The sequence below is a fragment of the Terrapene carolina genome, unplaced genomic scaffold (genome assembly GCF_002925995.2).
Source record: "Terrapene carolina triunguis isolate 2854851 unplaced genomic scaffold, T_m_triunguis-2.0 Scaffold22, whole genome shotgun sequence".
NCBI classification, from domain to species: Eukaryota; Metazoa; Chordata; order Testudines; family Emydidae; genus Terrapene; species Terrapene triunguis.
The window spans coordinates 7784237-7805053 of NW_020664373.1; the positions used below are offsets into that span (position 1 = coordinate 7784237).

General features: G+C 44.0%; 1 protein-coding gene across 1 annotated transcript; it reads left to right on the forward strand.

Moving 5' to 3' along the window:
- The first annotated feature begins 3429 nt into the window (after nucleotides 1–3429).
- On the forward strand, nucleotides 3430–18917 carry LOC113406057 (toll-like receptor 7). Its single transcript, XM_026648269.2, is given in 4 exon segments — nucleotides 3430–3435; nucleotides 15768–17756; nucleotides 17758–17802; nucleotides 17805–18917. Coding segments are annotated over 4 exon segments (3153 nt in total).
- Nucleotides 18918–20817: the final 1900 nt, after the last annotated feature.

Here is a 20817-nt window from a genome sequence, read left to right on the forward strand (position 1 = left end):
TGCAGCTCCCATTGGCCGGGAATGGGGAACCGCGGCCAATGGGAGCTTTGAGGAAGGTACCTGGAGGCGTGGCAAGCAGCGTGCGGAGCCCTGCATCCCCCTCCCCCAGGGGCCGCAGGGACATGGTTCCAGCTACTTTGCGGAGCTGGGCTGGGGCTGGCAGCCTGCCCTGGCCCCGGTGTGTGCCGCTGCCACCCTGGAGCCTGAAGGCCTCCTGCACCCTGCCCCCCAACTCCCTGCCCTGGGTCCCCAGCTGCACCCCACACCCCAACCCATGCCCTGAGCCCCCTGCCTGCACCACAATCCCCTGCTGCACCTCAACTCCCTGAGCCCCCGCCACACCCCTCATGTACCCTCTGGAGGCAGGCAGGGGGCGGAGTTGGGGTGGGGACTTCAGGGAAGGGGTTTGAATGGGGTCAGGGAAGGGGTGGGAAGAGGCGGGGCCTCATGGAAGGGGTGGAGTGGGGGCAGGGCCGGGGGCAGCGAGGGGTGTGTGTCAGTGATGCGGTCCTCGGGCCAATGAACCAACCCTCATGTGGCCCTCGTGGTCATTTGAGTTTGAGACCCCTGGTCTAAAAGCAAGCCTGTTTAATGATCAATTTGCCCTGAAGACTTGGGATGCATTCGCAGCCAGTACAGCTACTCGAATGCATTCAAGCAACATCCGTTCTTTATCTCTCTGTGTTATCCTCAGGAGAGTGATATCATTCATGGTCACCTGGTTGAAATAGGGGCATTTTATTAAGGGGACATTCGGCGGCAAAATGCGACCTTGTACCGAAAGCACATGTGCTATATAATGTTAACAGCTTGGTTCCCCGGGAAAGAGTCTACCCATTGTTCTCTAAAAATGTCTTTTTAAATACTACTCTCCCTTTTTTTTCCTCCCGCAGCTGCAAATGTTTCAGGCTCCCCCTATCATCTCCGTTCCAGAGGCTAGCGCAGATAAGAAGGTGGAAAAAAACGTACTCACGATGAAATGTTGTCTGAGCTCATGCAGTCCTCCCACACTGAAAGAGCTCAGCAAAATGCGTGGAGGCAGACAATGTCAGAGTCCAGGAAAGCACAAAATGAACGCGAGGAGAGGTGGCGGGAGCAAGATGATAGGTGGCGGCAGCGTGATGAGAGGAGGCAGGATGCAATGCTGAGGCTACTGGAGGATCAAACTGATATGGTCCGGCGTATGGTTAAGCTGCAGGAAAGGCAGCAGGCGCACAGACCGCCGCTGCAGCCCCTGTGTAACCGACCGCCCTCCTCCCCAAGTTCCATATCCTCCTCACCCAGACGCCCAAGAACACAGAGGAGGAGGGGGCCTCCGGGCATCCAACCACTCCACCCCAGAGGACTGCCCAAGTAACAGAAGGCTCGCATTCAATAAGTTTTGAAGTGCAGTGTGGCCTTGTCCTTCCCTCCTCCCCTCCTCCCCCACCTCACCTGGTGTTTCCCTCCTCCCCCACCTGTCCCGGGCTACCTTGGCAGTTATTCCCCTATTTGTGTGACGAATTAATAAAGAATGCATGAATTGGAAACAACAATGACTTTATTGCCTTTGCAAGCGGTGATCGAAGGGGGGAGGTCTCAGTTGGCTTACAGGGAAGTAGAGTGAACCAAGGGGGAGGGTTTTCATCAAGGAGAAACAAACAGAACTTTCACACCATAGCCTGGCCAGTCATGAAACTGGTTTTCAAAGCTTCTCTGATGCGCAGCGTGCCCTGCTGTGCTCTTCTAACTGCCCTGGTGTCTGGCTGCACGTAATCAGCGGCCAGGCGGTTTGCCTCAACCTCCCACCCCGCCATAAATGTCTCCCTCTTACTCTCACAGATATTGTGGAGCACACAGCAAGCAGTAATAACAATGGGAATATTGGTTTCGCTGAGGTCTAAGCGAGTCAGTAAACTGCGCCAGCGTGCTTTTAAACATCCAAATGCACATTCTACCACCATTCTGCACTTGCTTAGCCTATAGTTGAACAGCTCCTGACTACTGTCCAGGGTGCCTGTGTATGGCTTCATAAGCCATGGCATTAAGGGGTAGGCTGGTCCCCAAGGATAACTATAGGCATTTCAACATCCCCAATGGTTATTTTCTGGTCTGGAAAGTAAGTTCCTTGCTGCAGCTGTTCAGACAGACTAGAGTTCCTGAAGATGTGAGCGTCATGTACCTTTCCCGGCCATCCCACGTTGATGTTGGTGAAATGTCCCTTGTGATCCACCAGTGCTTGCAGCACCATTGAAAAGTACCCCTTTCGGTTTATGTATTGGCTGCCAAGGTGGTCCGGTCCCAAGATAGGGATATGCATTCCATCTATCGCACCACCAGTTAGGGAATCCCATTGCAGCAAAGCCATCCACTATGACCTGCACATTTCCCAGAGTCACTACCCTTGACAGCAGCAGCTCAGTGATTGTGTTGGCTACTTGGAGCACAGCAGCCCCCACAGTAGATTTGCCCCCTCCAAATTGATTCCCGACTGACCGGTAGCTGTCTGGTGTTGCAAGCTTCCAGAGGGCTATCGCCACTCGCTTGTGAACTGTGAGGGCTGCTCTCATGTTGGTATTCTGGCACTTCAGGGCAGGGGAAAGCAAGTCACAAAGTTCCATGAAAGTGTCCTTACGCATGCGAAAGTTTCGCAGCCACTGGGAATCATCCCAGACCTGCAACACTATGCGGTCCCACCAGTCTGTGCTTGTTTCCCGGGCCCAGAATCAACGTTCCATGGCATGAGCATGCCCCATTGCCACCAGGATGTCCAAATTGCCGGGGCCTGTACTTTGAGAGAAGTCTGTGTCCATGTCCTCATCGCTCTCGTCACCGTGCTGCCATCGCCTCCTCACCTGCTTTTGCAGGTTCTGGTTCTGCACATACTGCAGGATAACGCGTCAGGTGTTTACAATGCTCATAACTGCCGCGGTGATCTGAGCGGGCTCCATGCTTGCTGTGGTATGGCGTCTGCAGGAGAGCAGAGTTGCAGCGGAAGCGGTGGATGACGGAATAGATATTTATAGAGAGATGCCACGAGAATAGATATTTATAGAGAACGACGACGGGACCTGCGAGGTGGATTCATGAGAGCCGGAAAGCAGAGTTGCAGCGGAAGCGGGAGCCCATGACAGCCAACATAGAGAAATTCGCTATCTATCGAGACAAGAGCAGGAGAGCAGAGTTGCAGCGGAAGTGGTGGTTAGTTGCCAGGTTTGCCAACCTATTGCACTGTCTGCTGCCAGCAGCACTAGGACACAACAGCGGCGGTGTCCCTTAGCTGAGTTGAGCGGACTGCACACTTGCCGTGGTATGGCGAGACAAGAGCAGGAGAGCAGAGTTGCAGCAGATGCCACGAGAATAGATATTTATTCAGAATGACGAGAGGACCTGCGAGGTGGATTCATGGCACCAGGAGAGCAGAGTGGCAGCGGAAGCGGTCGTTCGATGATGACGGTTAGCAGTCCTACTGCACAGTTTGCGGAAAGCAGTATGGCGTCCGCACGGAAACGATTGTCTGCCATTGCTTTCACGGAGGGAGGGGCAACTGACGACATGTACCCAAAACCACCTGTGACAATGTTTTTGCCCCATCAGGCATTGGGAGCTCAACCCAGAATTCCAATGGGCGGCGGAGACTGTGGGAACTGTGGGATAGCTACCCACAGTGCAACGCTCCGGAAGTAGACACTAGCCACCATACTGTGGATGCACTCCACCGACTTAATGCGCGCAGGGCTGGCTCTAGGCACCAGCAAAACAAGCTGGTGCTTGGGGCGGCACATTTTTAGGGGCGGCATGGCCGGCGCCAGAATGCCGCCCCTGCCGCCCCTAAAAATGTGCCCTGGCCGCCCTAGCTCACCTCCGCTGCTGCTCGCGCGCCATGGCGCGCGAAACAGCTGATTCGCGCACCACTACTCGCCCTCCCTCCCAGGCTTGAGAGCCTGGGAGGGAGGGGAGACTCCAAGCGGCTGCGGCGCGGGCGCCGCTTCTCCCCACCCCCCTCCTAGGCTTGAGAGCCTGGGGGGAGGAGGTAGGCCTGGGGATTTGGGGAAGGGGCGGAGTTGAGGCGGGGCCGGGGGTGGGGTAATTAAAAAATGGGGGGGGCGGCCAAAATTGTTTTTGCTTGGGGCGGCAAAAATCTTAGAGCCGGCCCTGAATGCGCTTAGTGAAGACACACACAATCGACTGTATAAAAAAATCAACTTCTATAAATTTGACCTAATTTCGTAGTGTAGCCATACCCTTACAGTAACAGCAGATGGGAATGCCTCTTCAGCCAAGGAAGTAATGCTCCTTTGCTATTCCTTCAGCTTTCCTTCCCCTCCAGACAACCAGTAATACCTGTCTCCTACCCATGTTGCACTTAAGTAGATCTCATTCAAACCCCAGTCAAGTCTAGACAATAGGAAAAGCAGTTAGCCACATCATCCAGCTCTAGTAAATAGACAAAAAGCGGCCATTGTCTAAATCTGTATTGTGAGAGTGCCTCTCTGCATTTTAATGGGACAGTGGAACAGTGACTCGGTAGGTCACTTTTTAATTGTCATATTCCAGTGCAAACAGATTTTTTTGGCATGTACTTAGACAAATTTATGTTTTAGGAAACAGGTATCAATTGTACAACACAAAACCAAGTGGGTTAAGTTCTTATTGCCATAGGCCTCAAACAACTGAATTTGGACCATCAATCCTTTTTATTTATAGTGCAATATTATTTAATTCTGGTTTGCAGAAGCAAGCACTGAATTAATTATGTAGCTCAGTTTGTGTTTCTACCCAGCTGGAGGTGAGGCTTCCGTAGTCTGATCTGGCCTACTATGTTTCCTCCTTTGTGTATTGTCTTCAGTATTTTTAGTTCTTACCACCACAATTTCTGTAACTGTTATCAGTCAGGATCCTACAGTTCCACAGTTATCTGCCGTGACCATTTGTTGTTTTTTCTCCATTTTCCTATCCATTTCTCTTTGGGGTTCACATTGTGCATCTGTCTATTTTGGTGTAAAGCTTTATTGTACTGTATATTCATCAAAAAACGAATAAGATTTTTTTCTAAGAATTTGGTGACTACCTGTTAAATCACCTGGTAAGTATCATACCTTGAAGATTGTACCCAATGTGACATTACTACAGTAAATGGCTAAGTAATAGCATGGTGAAATCAGAAATCCAGGGGAGGGCAAACCCCTGGTCTCCACTCCAACAGATGCAGGTGGCTTTGTAGATGGGCACCCCTGAAACAACTGCCAGTTGCTCGTAGTCATCAGCTACTCTGTGACTCGTGTCACAGCAGTTAATGCTGCATAAACCATTTAGGTCTCAGGCCTCCTGTGGATTGGTCAGCAGTCGTTTGTTGTTTTGTCTGTGTGGAAATATGTTTTCTGTGTCTCCTTTCTTGGTTGTGCCACTTCCATGGAGGGAAAAGATATCCTCACTGTACAGTGGGAGTACTTTTCTACTGAGCAACTTTCACCTTCACAATAGAGAAGGGAGAACTGGCCAGACATAGGAGCAAATGCTTACTTTTATGACTAGTGCTATGGATTCTTTGTCAACACAGAGCAGTCGGGGCCTTAGGGTTTATCTCCTCTCTTCGCATGACACATTGCAAGGAATTTAATTTGTCTACCTCAGATGGCTGAAAGGTTGTGTTGCTCTTGTGTGATTGAAACTGTGATTCCTAGAAGTGCTAGCAGCCTTATTTTCAGAGGTTCTGCGCATTCCCAATTCCCATTGAATATAATAATTCAGTGCCTCTGAGAAGCATGCCATAGGTCTGAAGTTTCAGACCACTGAGCTATCTTATATGCTCTCTCTCTCTTTCTAAAGGGCAATATCATTCTCTATGTTGTGTGATGTTTGAAACATTTCTCACCCGGCGGGGAGGGGGGACTTTTTGTTTCACTAATGTGCCTTTCCAGTCACCAGGCAGTTTCAGTTTACAGTGAATTGAAACTTAAATGCTACATGGTGGGTAACTGCCAAATTCAATTTAGAAAAAAAAATTAGAGAAATAAAATAAGCATAACTATGGTTTCCAAAAGGAAACTTGTTTATACAATAGTTAAAACTGTTGCATTGGTGGCTATGCACTAAAGGGGATATTTTCAAAGGGTGCATCTTTGAAAGTCTTTGAGCGTTGGGTGCTTAGCTAACATTTATGCCTTTGAAAATCTCCCCTAAATCAATAGATGGCACAAAGCTTTTTTTAAACAAGCATGTAACAATTCAGAGGTGGTTAACACTGTGACACTGACAGTCCAGATGCCAGCTGTTGCCAAAGCTTTAGGACTTGGCTGAGCACTGACAAATTCATTGCTGGAAATTAGTCTCATTCCCCTGTGTGATAATATGGTTAAAATGGGTATTGGACTTATAATAATGTGTTTAGACTTTATGAAATGCTTGTAAGATGCTGCATGCATTAATCTCACTTATAATATCTTTATCACATGCTATAAGATAATATTTAAGGGGTTTTTTTTTGTTTTGTAACTAAAAATGTTTGCTCTGAAACTGTGAACCCAGTCCGGAGGATTATCTCCTGCCCACCAAGAAGGCTTGTCAAAACTAAATGGGCCATTGTGAGACATCACAACACAGACTGTTAATTGCCCCCTTACACCCATGAAGAGGCTATGGGCAAAAGGGCTCATCCCTTGAATTCTGGAAGAAGGAACTAAAAATAGCTGGTGAAAAATTGTCACTTCTTTTGCTGTTTGGATTCTCACAGGACCAGAGCTACAAAACAGAAGCAGAGTTCTCCAGGGTCAACCTGGGTTAGTCTTAAAAGATATTCAGAGCAGACAGATTACTACAACTGTCACCTTTTGAAACCATAAACTGTAACTCATTTGTGTCTATAGGCTTGCCTGCTTTAGCCTTGTAATAACACTCTCATTTCTTTCCTTAGTTAATAAATCTTAGATAGTTTACTATAGGATTGACTACAAGTGTTCTCTTTGGTGTGAGATATAAGGTACAAATTGACCTAGGGTAAATGACTGGTCCTTTGGGACTGGGAGTAACCTGAATGTTTTGTGATCTTTGGCATATAGCGACCATCTATCACTAAGTCCAGCTTGCCTGGGTGGCAAGACAGAGTGGAATGCCCAAGTGACTCAATGTTAAGGCTGTTATAGTGCTTTAGGAGTTCACACTTATTACTGGATTGGTGAAATCTAATTATAGAACTGTGAAATCCAGACCTGTGGGGGGCTGTCACCCTTAACCCTCAACTTGGGGTGCCTTGCACCACCTTACTGTTGTAGCTCCAAGCCTGCACCACTCACAAACAGTTTACCAGCATGCAGGTCACTACCAGATGTGTAAAAAGCAACAGAGGGTCCTGTGGCACCTTTAAGCTAACAGAAATATTGGAGCATAAGCTTTCGTGGGTGAATGCCCACTTCATCAGACGCAAGTAATGGAAATTTCCAGAGGCACGTATAAATCAGTATGGAGATAACGAGGTTAGTTCAATCAGGGAGGGTGAGGTGCTCTGCTAGCAGTTGAGGTGTGAACACCAAGGGAGGAGAAACTGCTTCTGTAGTTGGATAGCCATTCACAGTTTTTGTTTAATCCTGATCTGATGGTGTCAAATTTGCAAATAAACTGGAGCTCAGCAGTTTCTCTTTGGAGTCTGGTCCTGAAGTTTTTTTTGCTGTAAGATGGCTACCTTGACATCTGCTATTGTGTGGCCAGGGAGGTTGAAGTGTTCTCCTACAGGTTTTTGTATATTGCCATTCCTGATATCTGACTTGTGTCCATTTATCCTCTTGCGTAGTGACTGTCCAGTTTGGCCAATGTACATAGCAGAGGGGCATTGCTGGCACATGATGGCATATATAACGTTGGTGGATGTGCAGGTGAATGAGCCGGTGATGTTGTAGCTGATCTGGTTAGGTCCTGTAATGGTGTTCTGGTGTAGATATGTGGGCAGAGTTGGCATCGAGGTTTGTTGCATGGGTTGGTTCCTGAGTTAGAGCTGTTATGGTACAGTGCGTGGTTGCTGGTGAGAATATGCTTAAGGTTGGCGGGTTGTCTGTGGGCGAGGACTGGCCTGCCTCCCAAGGTCTGTGAAAGTGAGGGATCATTGTCCAGGATGGGTTGTAGATCACTGATGATGCATTGGAGAGGTTTAAGCTGAGGACTGTAGGTGATGGCCAGTGGAGTTCTGTTGGTTTCTTTTTTGGGCCTGTAGCAGGAGGCTTCTGGGTACATGTCTGGCTCTGTTGATTTGTTTCTTTATTTCCTTGTGTGGGTATCGTAGTTTTGAGAATGCTTGGTGAAGATCTTGTAGGTGTTGGTCTCTGTCTGAGGGGTTGGAGCAGATGCGGCTGTACCTCAGCGCTTGGCTGTAGACGATGGATCGTGTGGTGTGTCCGGGGTGGAAGCTGGAGGCATAAACACACACCAGATGTGTGTGTTTAACTGCAGCCTGCTAGTCACACCCTGGTTCTCACCACACCAGCCTTGATTATACTGCAGGGTGACCCAACAAACCCCTGTTCTGGATTTCCCCCCAGAAATGTATGTCCTATACTGCCCAGCCCTCTCTTGGACAGTCCAAATATATTAAGTCTGTTATTCCTTTAAGGGAATAATATACACACAGCTTGCCACCCTAAAAGGAGTTACTCAGACACTTGAATTTAAACAAGTTTATTAACTACAAAGAGAGAGATTTTAAGTGAGATGAGGCCTGAGAGTAAGAAATGGTTACCAAATAAAGATAAAATGTTTTCTAGTGCCCAGTTTAACAAATTATATTTGATTTAAACAAAGTTTTTCACTGTATGCTTCCAACAGCATTGCTGATCAAACTCTTCAGGTCAGGACCTCTCCCCCAGAGTCCAATGGCTGTTTCCTTTGTCTTCTCAAATGTGGAGAATAAGATGGGCCAGGGAGAGAGAGAGAAGGGTGTCTTGGGGTGTTTGCCCCTCCTTTGTGTAGTTTCAGTCCCTCTTTGAAAAGCATTTCCAGCTGAGAATGTGGAGGAAGGAGACTGTTTCCTGCTGTTTCTTTGCTAAAATGCAGGTCTTTGTCCATGCCCCCTTTTCTTGCCACAGAATGGCCACTTGACAGATGAGGGCCCATCAATTTTGTTGACACCTGGCTGGGGCATAAGCTTTCCCTTTATCTTTGAGAAATTGGTTTAGCCACTCCCCAGACTTATTTGGGAAACAGTTCGGTCATGCTTTCAGTTTATGTTCATAATGTTCATAAGTTCATTGATTTTATACATAATGTTGCTATGTGGACTTTACCATGATATGACTGATCAGCAAGTTATGAGTTTTCAAATGATACCTCACAAGGCCTACTTAGTACAAAGATTATTACAATCGTGTAGGGTGTGACTATGGGGTGCATTCTGTCACAAGAACATACAACCAGTTTGGGGATCTCTGCTCTGCTTCTTGGCAGTCTGCCCTGAAGTTGGCACTCACAGTTGAGCCACTCCAGACAGCGTGACACACACCTTGCAGGTTTAATGGACAGTCTCCCATTAAACTTCAGTTGGTTTTGGACCAGTCCCTTAATGAACATCCATTTTGTAATATTGAATGCATCAAACAGATTATTTCCATAGCACTAAAGCAGTAGTTCTCAAACTTTTGCACTGGTGACTCCTTTCACATAGCAAGCCTCTGAGTGCGACTCCCCTTATAAATTAAAAATATATAAAAATGCATTTAACACCATTATAAATGCTGGACGCAAAGCGGGGTTTGGGGTGGCGGCTGATAGCTCGCGACCCCCTATGTAATAACCTCATGACTCCCTGAGGGGTCCTGACCCCCAATTTGAGAACCCCTGCACAAAAGGCATGCAATGAGCTTTAGAGAAGAATTAGACATATGCAGGCCCTCAGGACGGATGGTCTGTTAAGTATTCTAACTGGATTGCCTACATAAATTAAGTAGAACCACTTATAAAGTATTTTTCCTTCTATAAAAATGTGTCTGCAGGTCTCACAGAACTAAGCAGAGTTTTAGCAAAGCAGATGCATTATTTATAATACCTGAAAGTGAAAGACTAAATGTACCATCTATGAAAAGAAATGTCTAGCTGCCTGGGTCTATCAGCAAAACCAAATGCTATTGTATTGATAACATATCTTTAGGAATTAAGTACAGAATGTAGGCAACTATAGGCCTGATTGTGGCCACTTACTGCTCAGAACAAAATACCATTATGCCTCTTTGTGTCTTGGGAGTGGGGGAAAAGCACAACAGAGGTAGGATGGTCCAGTAGTTAGGGGCTAGCCTTGGACTTGGCAGACCAGGGTTTAATTCCCTGCTCTGCCACAGACTTCCTGTGTGACCATGGGCAAGTCACTTAGGCCCAGATCCTCCAAAGTATTTGGGCTCCTAACTCCTATTGATGTCTCCCTTCGATGATCTTGGCCTTATTCTCTCTATGCCTCAGTTCTCAATCTGTAAAACTGAGTTTAAATGCATTAAACAACTGTGACGCACTCAGATACTATGGTAATGGGAGCCATGTTAGTACCCTAGATTGATCTATGTTAGGTGCTTGCACCAGTATAACTACATCAGCTACTACAGTGTCCTACATCTTAGTTACCTTCCTTCAATGCCCCCACCCTTAAAAGACATTGTTTCTACAAAGTCTTTCACCGTTAATCCACCAGGGCAAGATATTAAATATCCAAAATAATCCATAGCTGTGAACTAGTATATTTTGCATCTGATTCATGTTACCTTTTTTATTTAAACTGTAAGCTTCTTAGGTTAGGGAACATGTCTGTTTATTATTCAACTTCAGGTATACTGGTGGTGTTAAAAAAGAGACCTGATTGTTGATTTTGATACAAGCGGGATTGAACCCTAACTAATCATAGTTAAATTTCCAGTTCTAAACTATTTTAATGTCAGGATCCTCTCTCTATTCACACTGCTTCTAACAACATTGCCATCTTAGAAAGAGGAAGTTGAACTTGTGCAAATCTGGGTCATCTGAGTGGTTGTTATTCCTTTCTAGCAACCCTCTTCCCCCTACCCAGTTCATTTTTTTTTTTTTAATTCTCCTCCTTAAGTATTTTGGCATTGCACACCCACTGTGGTCACCCATGTCACCTCAGCTGGGCTTCTCAGGAGATTCTTGGAGTAGGAGTAACCATAGCCAATCTGGCCGCTGAAGGTATGAGAGAGAGAGAGAGAGAGATTGTATTTGGCTAAAACAGGCCATTTGAAAAGGAAGCTATACAAAAACATGGCAAACTTGATAGTGAATTGCTATATAGAATCTGTGACAGTGCACCTCTTCTTCATGAGCAAATGTGGACTCTGGGAAAAGGGGGAAATAAGTACAGGTAAAACCCTGAGCTGTTCTCATCAGGGTAGAGGGTGAGCTGGAATAAATGAGGTCCCAAAGGCTTAATTTAAATATATAGCTTTGAGGAAGTGAGTAGCAGCAGCTGTTTAACATGTAATTGATTTCTCAAGTTTCATCTTGACTGAAGAAACAATAGTATCCTAACATTATTCTGTCGTCTCAGCGAGTTATGCCATTTTGTGCTTTCTTCTGTACCTGAGCTGATGCAGTGAGCACCCCTTTCAAGCTGTTGTGTCTCCCTTTGATTTGCAATTTTCGCCAGGGAAAAGTCATCTCTAAGTCTTGGAAGAAGACAGAAAATGGTAGGTTCAGTTTCCACTTTAAGCATATTCTTAGAGCTCTGTGGAACGGGAACTGCAACGTGGGTGAGAGAGGGATTTTTCAGACTGTATCCTCTTCCCTTTCCTTCCCAACACCAATTTCATAATTTGTCATAATGATTATAGTTGGCATTATACAATAACACAGATCAGGGGACAGATAACATTTGCTCCTACTATTTTATTGCAAGTTTAGTATTATAGTAGGTTAATAACAATAATATCTTCCAGAATGTTCATATCTCTTGGGATGCTATTTTCTCTCTCTGCTCCAATTATATTTTGCCTTTAAAAGTTGTATGAAACAAAGAGGGATGATAAAAGTCCATTTAGAAAATATTCTCAGTGCATTGTTTCTGAATATTTGATGAATACTGTAAGTCAGATGTGGATTCGATAGGGTTTATAAGTCATAATTGGTCCTTACATTGTCATGGACAGCGACACGGTCAGATTATAAAAATACGGCGATTTACATGAAACAATGATATGCTGGCATTTGCCTAGAGGTTAGATCACTTGATCAAATGTTAATCAGGCAGAAAGAGTCCCTTTTTGCACTTCCTACAATAGCAACAAACTGGCTACGCAGAAAACAACTGCAACGGTTGCAGCTATTCTTTTCAACTTCAGTTTCTTTTACTCCAAAGACTTTGACACAAATTATTATTGTTAATTCCATCTCCTTTCTACAAAGAACTTGGAAAGACACTATTCTTGTTTGTATTATAGTAGTCTGTAGTGTGGACAAATAATTCGAGAGACAGTTTCTTAACCAAAGCGCTTACAACCATAATAGATAAGACAGATGAATGGTGAGGAAAGAATGGAAGTGGTGCTTCCCCCATTTCATGGATGGGAAACTGAGCACAGACACATTAAGGGACAGATTTTTAAAGGTATTTAAGCACCTAAAGTTGCAGAAATCAATAGGAGATAGCTGCCTGAGATTTTCAAAAGTACAGAGCTGCATTTTAAGCATTTAAAACACCTTTAGAAATCTGGCCCTAAGTAGCTTGCCCAGGATCACACAGGAAGCCTGTGACATAGGTGCTGACTCCATGGGTGCACCAGGCTTCAAGCACCCACTGAAAAAAAATAGGGGGGGGGGTCAGCTCACACTCTGCTCTGAGGACCCGCCCCCACTTGGCCTCTTGTCCCCAAGGCTCCTGCCGCCGCTCACACAGGGGGTAGGGGGTGGAGAGGAGCAAGCGGTGGATGGGACCTCAGGGGGAAGGGGCTGAGTGGGGATGGGGCCTCAGGGCAGAATGCAGGTGGAACTGGGCCCCTCCTGCGTGTGGGCCTGGCGTCTGGGTGCCATTGTAAACCCAGTACTGCCCTCACGAGCCAAAGTGTTGCCGACAGTTTCATCCAGAAAGCTACACAGTGAGATGTAATGTCTTTAGACTGGGTCACTAATGAAGACAGCTTGTAGATGAGTGCAATGATTTTAATATATTGTAATTCGTAATATGATTATTTAGTTCATTACTATCTTAATAATCATTAAATTATTAAGATACCAATGATAGACACATATTCAATAACTAGAATATAAAAGAAGTGTATAAATATGCTGAAAATAGCCCCCCCCCCCAAGCTGGCAGAGCGCCCCCCTCCCCAACACACACCCCTCTTCAAAATCACCCACAGCAAAACCAAAAGTCAGCGCCTGTGCCAGAGCTAAGAATTGAGCCCATGTTTCCCAAGTACCAGTCCAAAACCTTAATCACAGCACCATCCTTCTCTAAGGAATGTATCTAAAAAGTGTCAAAGCACAGGTTTGAATAAAATGTCTAAATTGTCCATAGGGAACCATCATAGCGAAGAATCCAACAGCATTTCTGTTACAGCAAGACCTGTACAAACCTGAACTTGAAAGTTTGAGTTGTTGGGGGATGGGAGAAGGACAGGCATCCTTATGTCCTGTTCTTCTCTTCCTCCTGACATGTGATGGTGCCTCTCTGGTCAAAGCCCCAAATATCAGGACTGTCCATATACAATTGGGACATCTGGTCACCCTAGGTAAATGACTTTTTATGTCCATACTTTAGTACTGAAGCTTTATATTGGAAAGTTGATAGAATAAATCTCCTGAAGTTCTTAAACCAACTGTTAACCCTAGAGAACAGAAATGCAGTGTCACATGAGAGCCTTTCCATCTATTTCTCATGGTTGGTCTCTTTCAGTTCTTGTTAACTCCTTTGTATACATCTGGGGATGGCTATTTTAGGTAACAAATACAAAATGGCTGGGGTGGAGGAGCAGCAGGGGAGCAACTTAAGTGTGCAGAACATATATATGAAAACCTAAATATTCAAAATGCCTATGTTACCTACCAAGTGTGTCTGAATTAGTGTTCAACAGCACTTTCCCAGACTTTCAGTTTAACAGGTGGCTTGTAATAACAAAAAGATGTTCACACAGGACTGAAGAAACACTTGGGCATACCTCATGGCATCTGGTTAAGCATCTGATTTTCAATGTAATTAGCTGCTTAATTGAACATCCACATTTAGTCAATACATTCCCTTGTTTCATTAAAAAGCACTGTGTGTAATGTTTTGTTCTCCATTCCTTACACATCAAATTACTGAGGGAGAAATTTTAATTATGGATTTTTTTAAAGTTTTCATTGAATGTATTCACCAATCAAAAAAAGGTCCAGATAAAAGCCAGTCCCAAAATAACACAGTAAATAAGGATAGTTACAATTGTATTGAAATTCAGGTGATTGACAACTTCAGTGAATAATATTACTTGAACAAAAAAATAGTGACTGCACACGAAAGAAGGAAATGTCCACTAGAATACCGAGAAAGGTTACTTCCCCATTCCTGTCCCCCCGTACCAATACAAATATAAATAAAAAGAGTGGCCAAAATCACAAAGATAGGTGTGAAAAGAGAGCTCATTTGGGGAGATTCTGTGAACTGAAAAGTCTGTGGGTTTTGGCTCTCTTATTTAGCTATTATTATTTGTTAAAGGGACACAGCCAATTTAAAAGTACACCTCTGCTTGATTCCTTTTAACCTATCATTGTTACGTCAACACCTTAGTTTACTGGCCTGAATTTTCAAAAGTATATAATGATTTTGTTAAATAGTGATAGTATATTTTGTTTTGATTTAAAGGGTGCTGAGCACCTACCTACTGAAAATCAGGCCCCTTTAATGTGTCTCAAGTTGGGCACCCAAGTCACTAGTCACTTTTTGAAAATTTACAATTTGACCACATGGAGATCAAGCCAGGTGTGAATGTGTAGCACACTAGCCTAGCCTGCTGCACACAAAGTTTTTGAGTGGACCCGCTACCACACACTGAAAGTTCTATAGCGCACAGCAGTAGATCGAAGCGCTCTACAGAACTTTTAGTGCATGGCAAGGGGTCCGCATGGCCAGTTAGTGCACAGTAGGCTTGTCTGCCATAGATGTACACCCCAACTTGCCACATACTAAGTCTCCATATTGACCAGCCCTTACGCCACTGTAAACTGAACCTGAGTATCTTAAAAACACAAACACCCTATTTTTTCCATTTGTTTATTTTGTGGATTTGACAGCAATTTGTGCAATAGTCATTTCACTGCTTCCTTTTGTACAGCTACAACTTATCGTGTATTTAAAACGAACTCTTTGAAACATTTCTCCTATACCTTTAACTATAATATTACTACATTCTCAAAGGATATACAGAAGTACAATATAGGGGAAAATCATGAGTGTGAAAAGAAACAAATGTCAGATCTCTCCTTGCTGAGTTAACAGATGCAGCTGGACTGTTTTGATAGATTTCTATGTGGGGTTTATTTAATCCTTTTAAATTGAGCTACCTAATTCCTCACAAGTTTTCAGACAGATTTCTCTGGGCCTACATGAGTATAATGTAGCTGTGCATGGAAATAGAGAGTAACCAAAGAGAATTCCCTGGTATATGAATTTAATTTGTCTTTCACAACACTTTTGAGTAAGTTCTTTAATGTTCTTTAGTGCTTTATTGAATAGAGAACTTTGGGATCTAATATTTAATAGTTAAAGGAAGAATAATTGTAGATATATATTGCAGCTGTACTAAATCAATGTGCGTTTCTTTCCTTCTTTTCAGGCCTTTCACACATGGCCCTCAAACAGATTGCTCTTCCTCTTGCTCTTCCTGTTTTCCAAGCTGCTGTCAGCCAGATGGTTTCCTAAAAGCTTACCCTGTGATGTGAAGGTAGAAGCTTCAAAAGCCAGTGTGATAGTGGACTGCAGTGATCGTCGCCTGACCGAAATCCCACATGGGATTCCTCGTAACACCACCAACCTGACTCTCACCATTAACCATATTCCAAACATTTACCCAACATCCTTTGTCCATCTTGATAATCTTGTGGAGATTGATTTCAGGTGCAACTGTGTGCCTATTCGACTGGGGCCAAAGGATCATGTGTGCACCAGGAGACTGCAAATCCAGAACAGCAGCTTTGCCACTCTCACAAAGCTAGAGTCATTGTACTTGGATGGAAATCAGCTATCAGAAATACCTCGGGGTCTTCCTCCTAATTTACGCCTGCTGAGCCTTGAAGCAAACAACATTTTTTCCATTACAAAAGAGAATTTGTCAGAACTTGGAAACATAGAAATGTTGTACCTGGGACAGAACTGCTATTACCGTAATCCATGCAATGTTTCATTTGAAATTGAAGAAGCCGCCTTCGAGGACTTGAGAAATTTAACAGTATTGTCCATGAAAGCCAATAATTTAACCTACATTCCACACAATTTGTCATCCACTTTAAAGGAACTGTACCTTTACAATAACATGATTCAAAAAGTTCAGGAACATGATTTAAATGACCTTTACAATTTGGAAATTCTTGATTTAAGTGGCAACTGCCCTCGCTGTTACAATGCCCCATTTCCATGTACTCCATGCCCTAATAATGCCCCAATTTGGATCCATCACAAGGCCTTTGATGCCTTAAAACAATTAAAAATTCTGCGCCTTCACAGTAACTCCCTTCACAATGTACCCAGTAGCTGGTTTAAGAACACCAAGAATCTCAAAGTGCTTGACCTTTCCCAAAATTTCCTGGCCAAAGAAATTGGAGAAGCTTGTTTTTTGAACTTTATCCCCAACCTCGTAGAGCTGGATCTCTCCTTTAATTTTGAACTTCAGGTCTATTCTTCATTTTTGAACCTGTCTAAGACATTTTCCTCCCTCTCACACCTGGAAATCTTGAGGGTTAAGGGTTATGTTTTCAGAGAATTGAGTCAAGAAAACCTACATCCATTGCTTCATCTTAGAAATTTGACAGTCTTGGACCTGGGAACTAATTTTATCAAACTCGCTAACTTGAGTATGTTTAAAAAATTCCCATCTCTTAAAATGATAGACCTCTCAGTAAATAAAATATCTCCTTCTTCAGGTGAATTCAATAATCATGGTTATTGTTCTATCCCCATGGCTTCAGTAGATCAATACAAAAGCCAAATGGTGCAGGAAATGCATTATTTCAGGTATGATGAGTATGGGCGAAGTTGTAAATCCAAAGACAAAGAGGCTGCTTCCTTCCAACCTTTTGTCAATGAGGACTGCCTCAGTTATGGGGAAACTCTGGATCTAAGCAGAAACAACATATTTTTTATCAACCCCTCTGACTTCCAGCACCTCACTTTCCTCAAATGCCTCAACTTGTCAGGTAATGCTATCAGCCAGACTTTGAATGGAAGTGAGTTCTACCCTCTGTCTGGACTGAAATATCTGGATTTTTCTAACAATCGGATTGATTTGCTGTACTCGGCTGCCTTCCAGGAACTAAAAGATCTGGAAATTCTAGACCTGAGCGATAACAAACATTATTTTCTGGCAGAAGGTATTACTCACAAGCTTGATTTTACAAAGAATTTGACCTTTCTGAAGAAGCTGATGATGAATGGGAATGAAATTTCCACTTCTACTAATATGGGGATGGAAAGTCATTCTCTTCAGACTTTGGAATTCAAAGGAAATCACTTAGATGTTTTATGGAGGGATGGGGATACTAGATACTTGTCATTTTTCAAGAATCTGACTAACCTAGGGCAACTGGACATTTCCTACAACTCTCTGAGTTTTTTGCCTCCTGGTGCTTTTGAAGGCATGCCTCCACGGCTCAGGGTACTCAGCTTAACCAATAACATGCTGAAGTCTTTCAACTGGGGGAAACTCCACTTTTTGGAGAAACTAGAAACCTTGGATCTTAGCAACAATCTGTTGAGTACCGTCCCCCGGGAGCTGTCCAATTGCTCTGCAACCCTCCACAAACTGATACTACAGAACAATAGGATACGACGGCTGACTAAGTACTTTCTCAGAGATGCTTTCCAGTTAAAATACTTGGACCTCAGCTCAAACAAAATCCAAATAATTAAGAAATCTAGCTTCCCAGAAAATGTTATCAGCAATCTGGAGATGTTGCTTTTACATGGCAACCCTTTCAAGTGCATTTGTGATGCTGTGTGGTTTGTTTGGTGGATCAACCAGACTGAGGTTACAATTCCTCTGCTGGCCACAGATGTGACCTGTGCAGGCCCAGGAGCACATAAAGGTAAGAGTGTGATTTTATTGGATCTGTATACCTGCGAATTGGACTCCTCTCATGTGATCCTGTACTCTGTGTCAGCGTCAGCTATCCTGTGTCTGATGGTGTTCACAGTTACAAGTCACCTCTATTTCTGGGATGTGTGGTATAGTTACCATTTCTGCACTGCCAAGATAAAGGGCTATCGGCGTTTACATTCACCAGAAACTTGCTATGATGCTTTTATTTCCTACGATAATGAAGATCCAGCTGTAACTGAATGGATCTTGAAAGAACTAGTTGAAAACCTGGAAGATCAAAAAGATAAACAGTTCAATTTATGTTTGGAAGAAAGAGATTGGCTGCCGGGGCAACCAGTTTTGGACAACCTTTCCCAGAGCATACAACTGAGCCGAAAAACCATATTTGTCCTGACTAACAAGTACACAACAAGTGGCAACTTTAAGACAGCATTTTACATGGCACACCAGAGACTTATGGATGAAAAAGTGGATGTGATTATCTTGATATTTCTTGAGAGAGCTCTGAAGAAGTCCAAGTACCTCCGACTGAGGAAGAGGCTGTGCAGTAGCTCTGTCCTAGAGTGGCCAACCAATCCTCGGTCCCAGTGTTATTTCTGGCAGTGTCTGAAAAATGCATTAGCGACAAACAATGACATGACCTACAACAAACTGTTCCGAGAAACTGTGTAGCTCTCCCACGCCCTGTAAAATCTTAGTATGATACTGAGTAGACTGGGTGACAATGAAACTCAAATTTTACTTGAAGAAGGTTTCAAAGCATGGGAGATAACTTAAGCCTGACATTATATCAAAAGTTATATGCGACAACTAATATTGTAAAGACAGTATTTTACTTGTCTTCCTGCAACATGACGGCCTTACATTTAACCATCACCAGTTGCCAACCAGGCTGTTTCAATGACATGCACCTTACCTGGCACTTAGTGCTACACATAGAGATAAAATGCACTACCAGCTGGAAGACTCAGGTTTGGAACAGAATCATAGCTTCCAGTTTTCAGTTCAGTGGAGGCTAAGAGCATCTCATGTAGGTTGGCTCAAATATCTTTGAGACCATTTACTTGCGTTACTGTATTACATGGACTACTAGGAGGAGTTTAGCTGTGCCTGAAACTGCTGCTCTTTGGATCATTATTAGATTAAACAGTATTCACATATAAAACTGTAGGTCACCAATTCAAAGCAGCACCAGACGCTGCCAGAACAACAGATGCAAAACCTGTAGACATACTTCCACTGCTACGATGATCAATACCCCCCACAACACACCTTTCAAGGCCCATGAATTCTACACATGCCTATCACAAGATGTGGTGTACCTCATCCAGTGCACTAGATGCTTCAATAACAACTATGTGGGTGAAACCAGACAATCACTATGCTCTCAGATGAACTCTCACTGAAAAATGACAAAAACACCATATCACCTGTGGGTGAACACTTTTCACAGAACAATCACTCTACATCTCACCTCTTGGTCCTCATTCTTGAAGAAAACCTGCCCAACATCTTCAAAAGACAAGCCTGGGAGCTTAAATTCATAACTTCACTAGACACTAAAAATCATAGACTGAATAAAACACTGTATTTATGGCTTATTACAACAATCTATAAGCCACTAACAACCCCCTTATCTTGCCCCCCATGCCTTTTTCCCCCTCCCTTCCTTCTCACCTCCCTCCTCCCCAATGACTGAAGGAGTGTTAATGGGGCACTTCACCTTGAATGGTCCCTTGAAATATGTGTTAACTACTTATGTTAAACAATCTGTTCCACCTTGTATTTAACTGTGACACTGAGTATGTTTCCCAGACCTGAAGAAGAGCTCTGTGTAAGCTTATAAGAACATAAAAACAGCCATACTGGGTCAGACCAAAGGTCCATCTAGCCCAGTATCCTGTCTTCTGACAGTGGCCAGTGCCAGGTGCCCCAGAGGGAATGAACAGAACAGATAATGATCAAGTGTCAGAGTAGCAGCCGTGTTAGTCTGTATCCGCAAAAAGAACAGGAGTACTTGTGGCACCTTAGAGACTAACAAATTTATTAGAGCATAAGCTTTCGTGGGCTACAGCCCACTTCTTCGGATGCATATAGAATGGAACATATATTGAGGAGATATATATACACACATACAGAGAGCATGAGTTGGTAAGACAACTCCCACCTGTTCATGCTCTCAGCGGCAATATGATCTTTTCTGTCTTATCTATCCCTTTCTTAATGATTCCCAACATTCTGTTCACTTTTTTGACTGCCGCTGCACATTGAGTGGATGCTCACAAGCTTGTCTGTCTTGCCAACAGAAGTTGGGCACATAAACAATAATTATCTCACCCACCTTGTCTCTAATATCCTGGGACCGACACGGCTACAACACTGCATACATGCATACATGAAGTGTGATATGTAACATGAAGTGCAGGAGGTTGTTCTGCCAAAGGAAGCTGTGTTCACTGGCTTCTCCTGCAACCATCTCCATATACGTGGAATGGCCTCCTATTGCTGGGCACAGGGGAAGGGGGCAGGAACAGAAGAGTCTCATTGCTCCACCTGCTCCTGCCTCCTATTT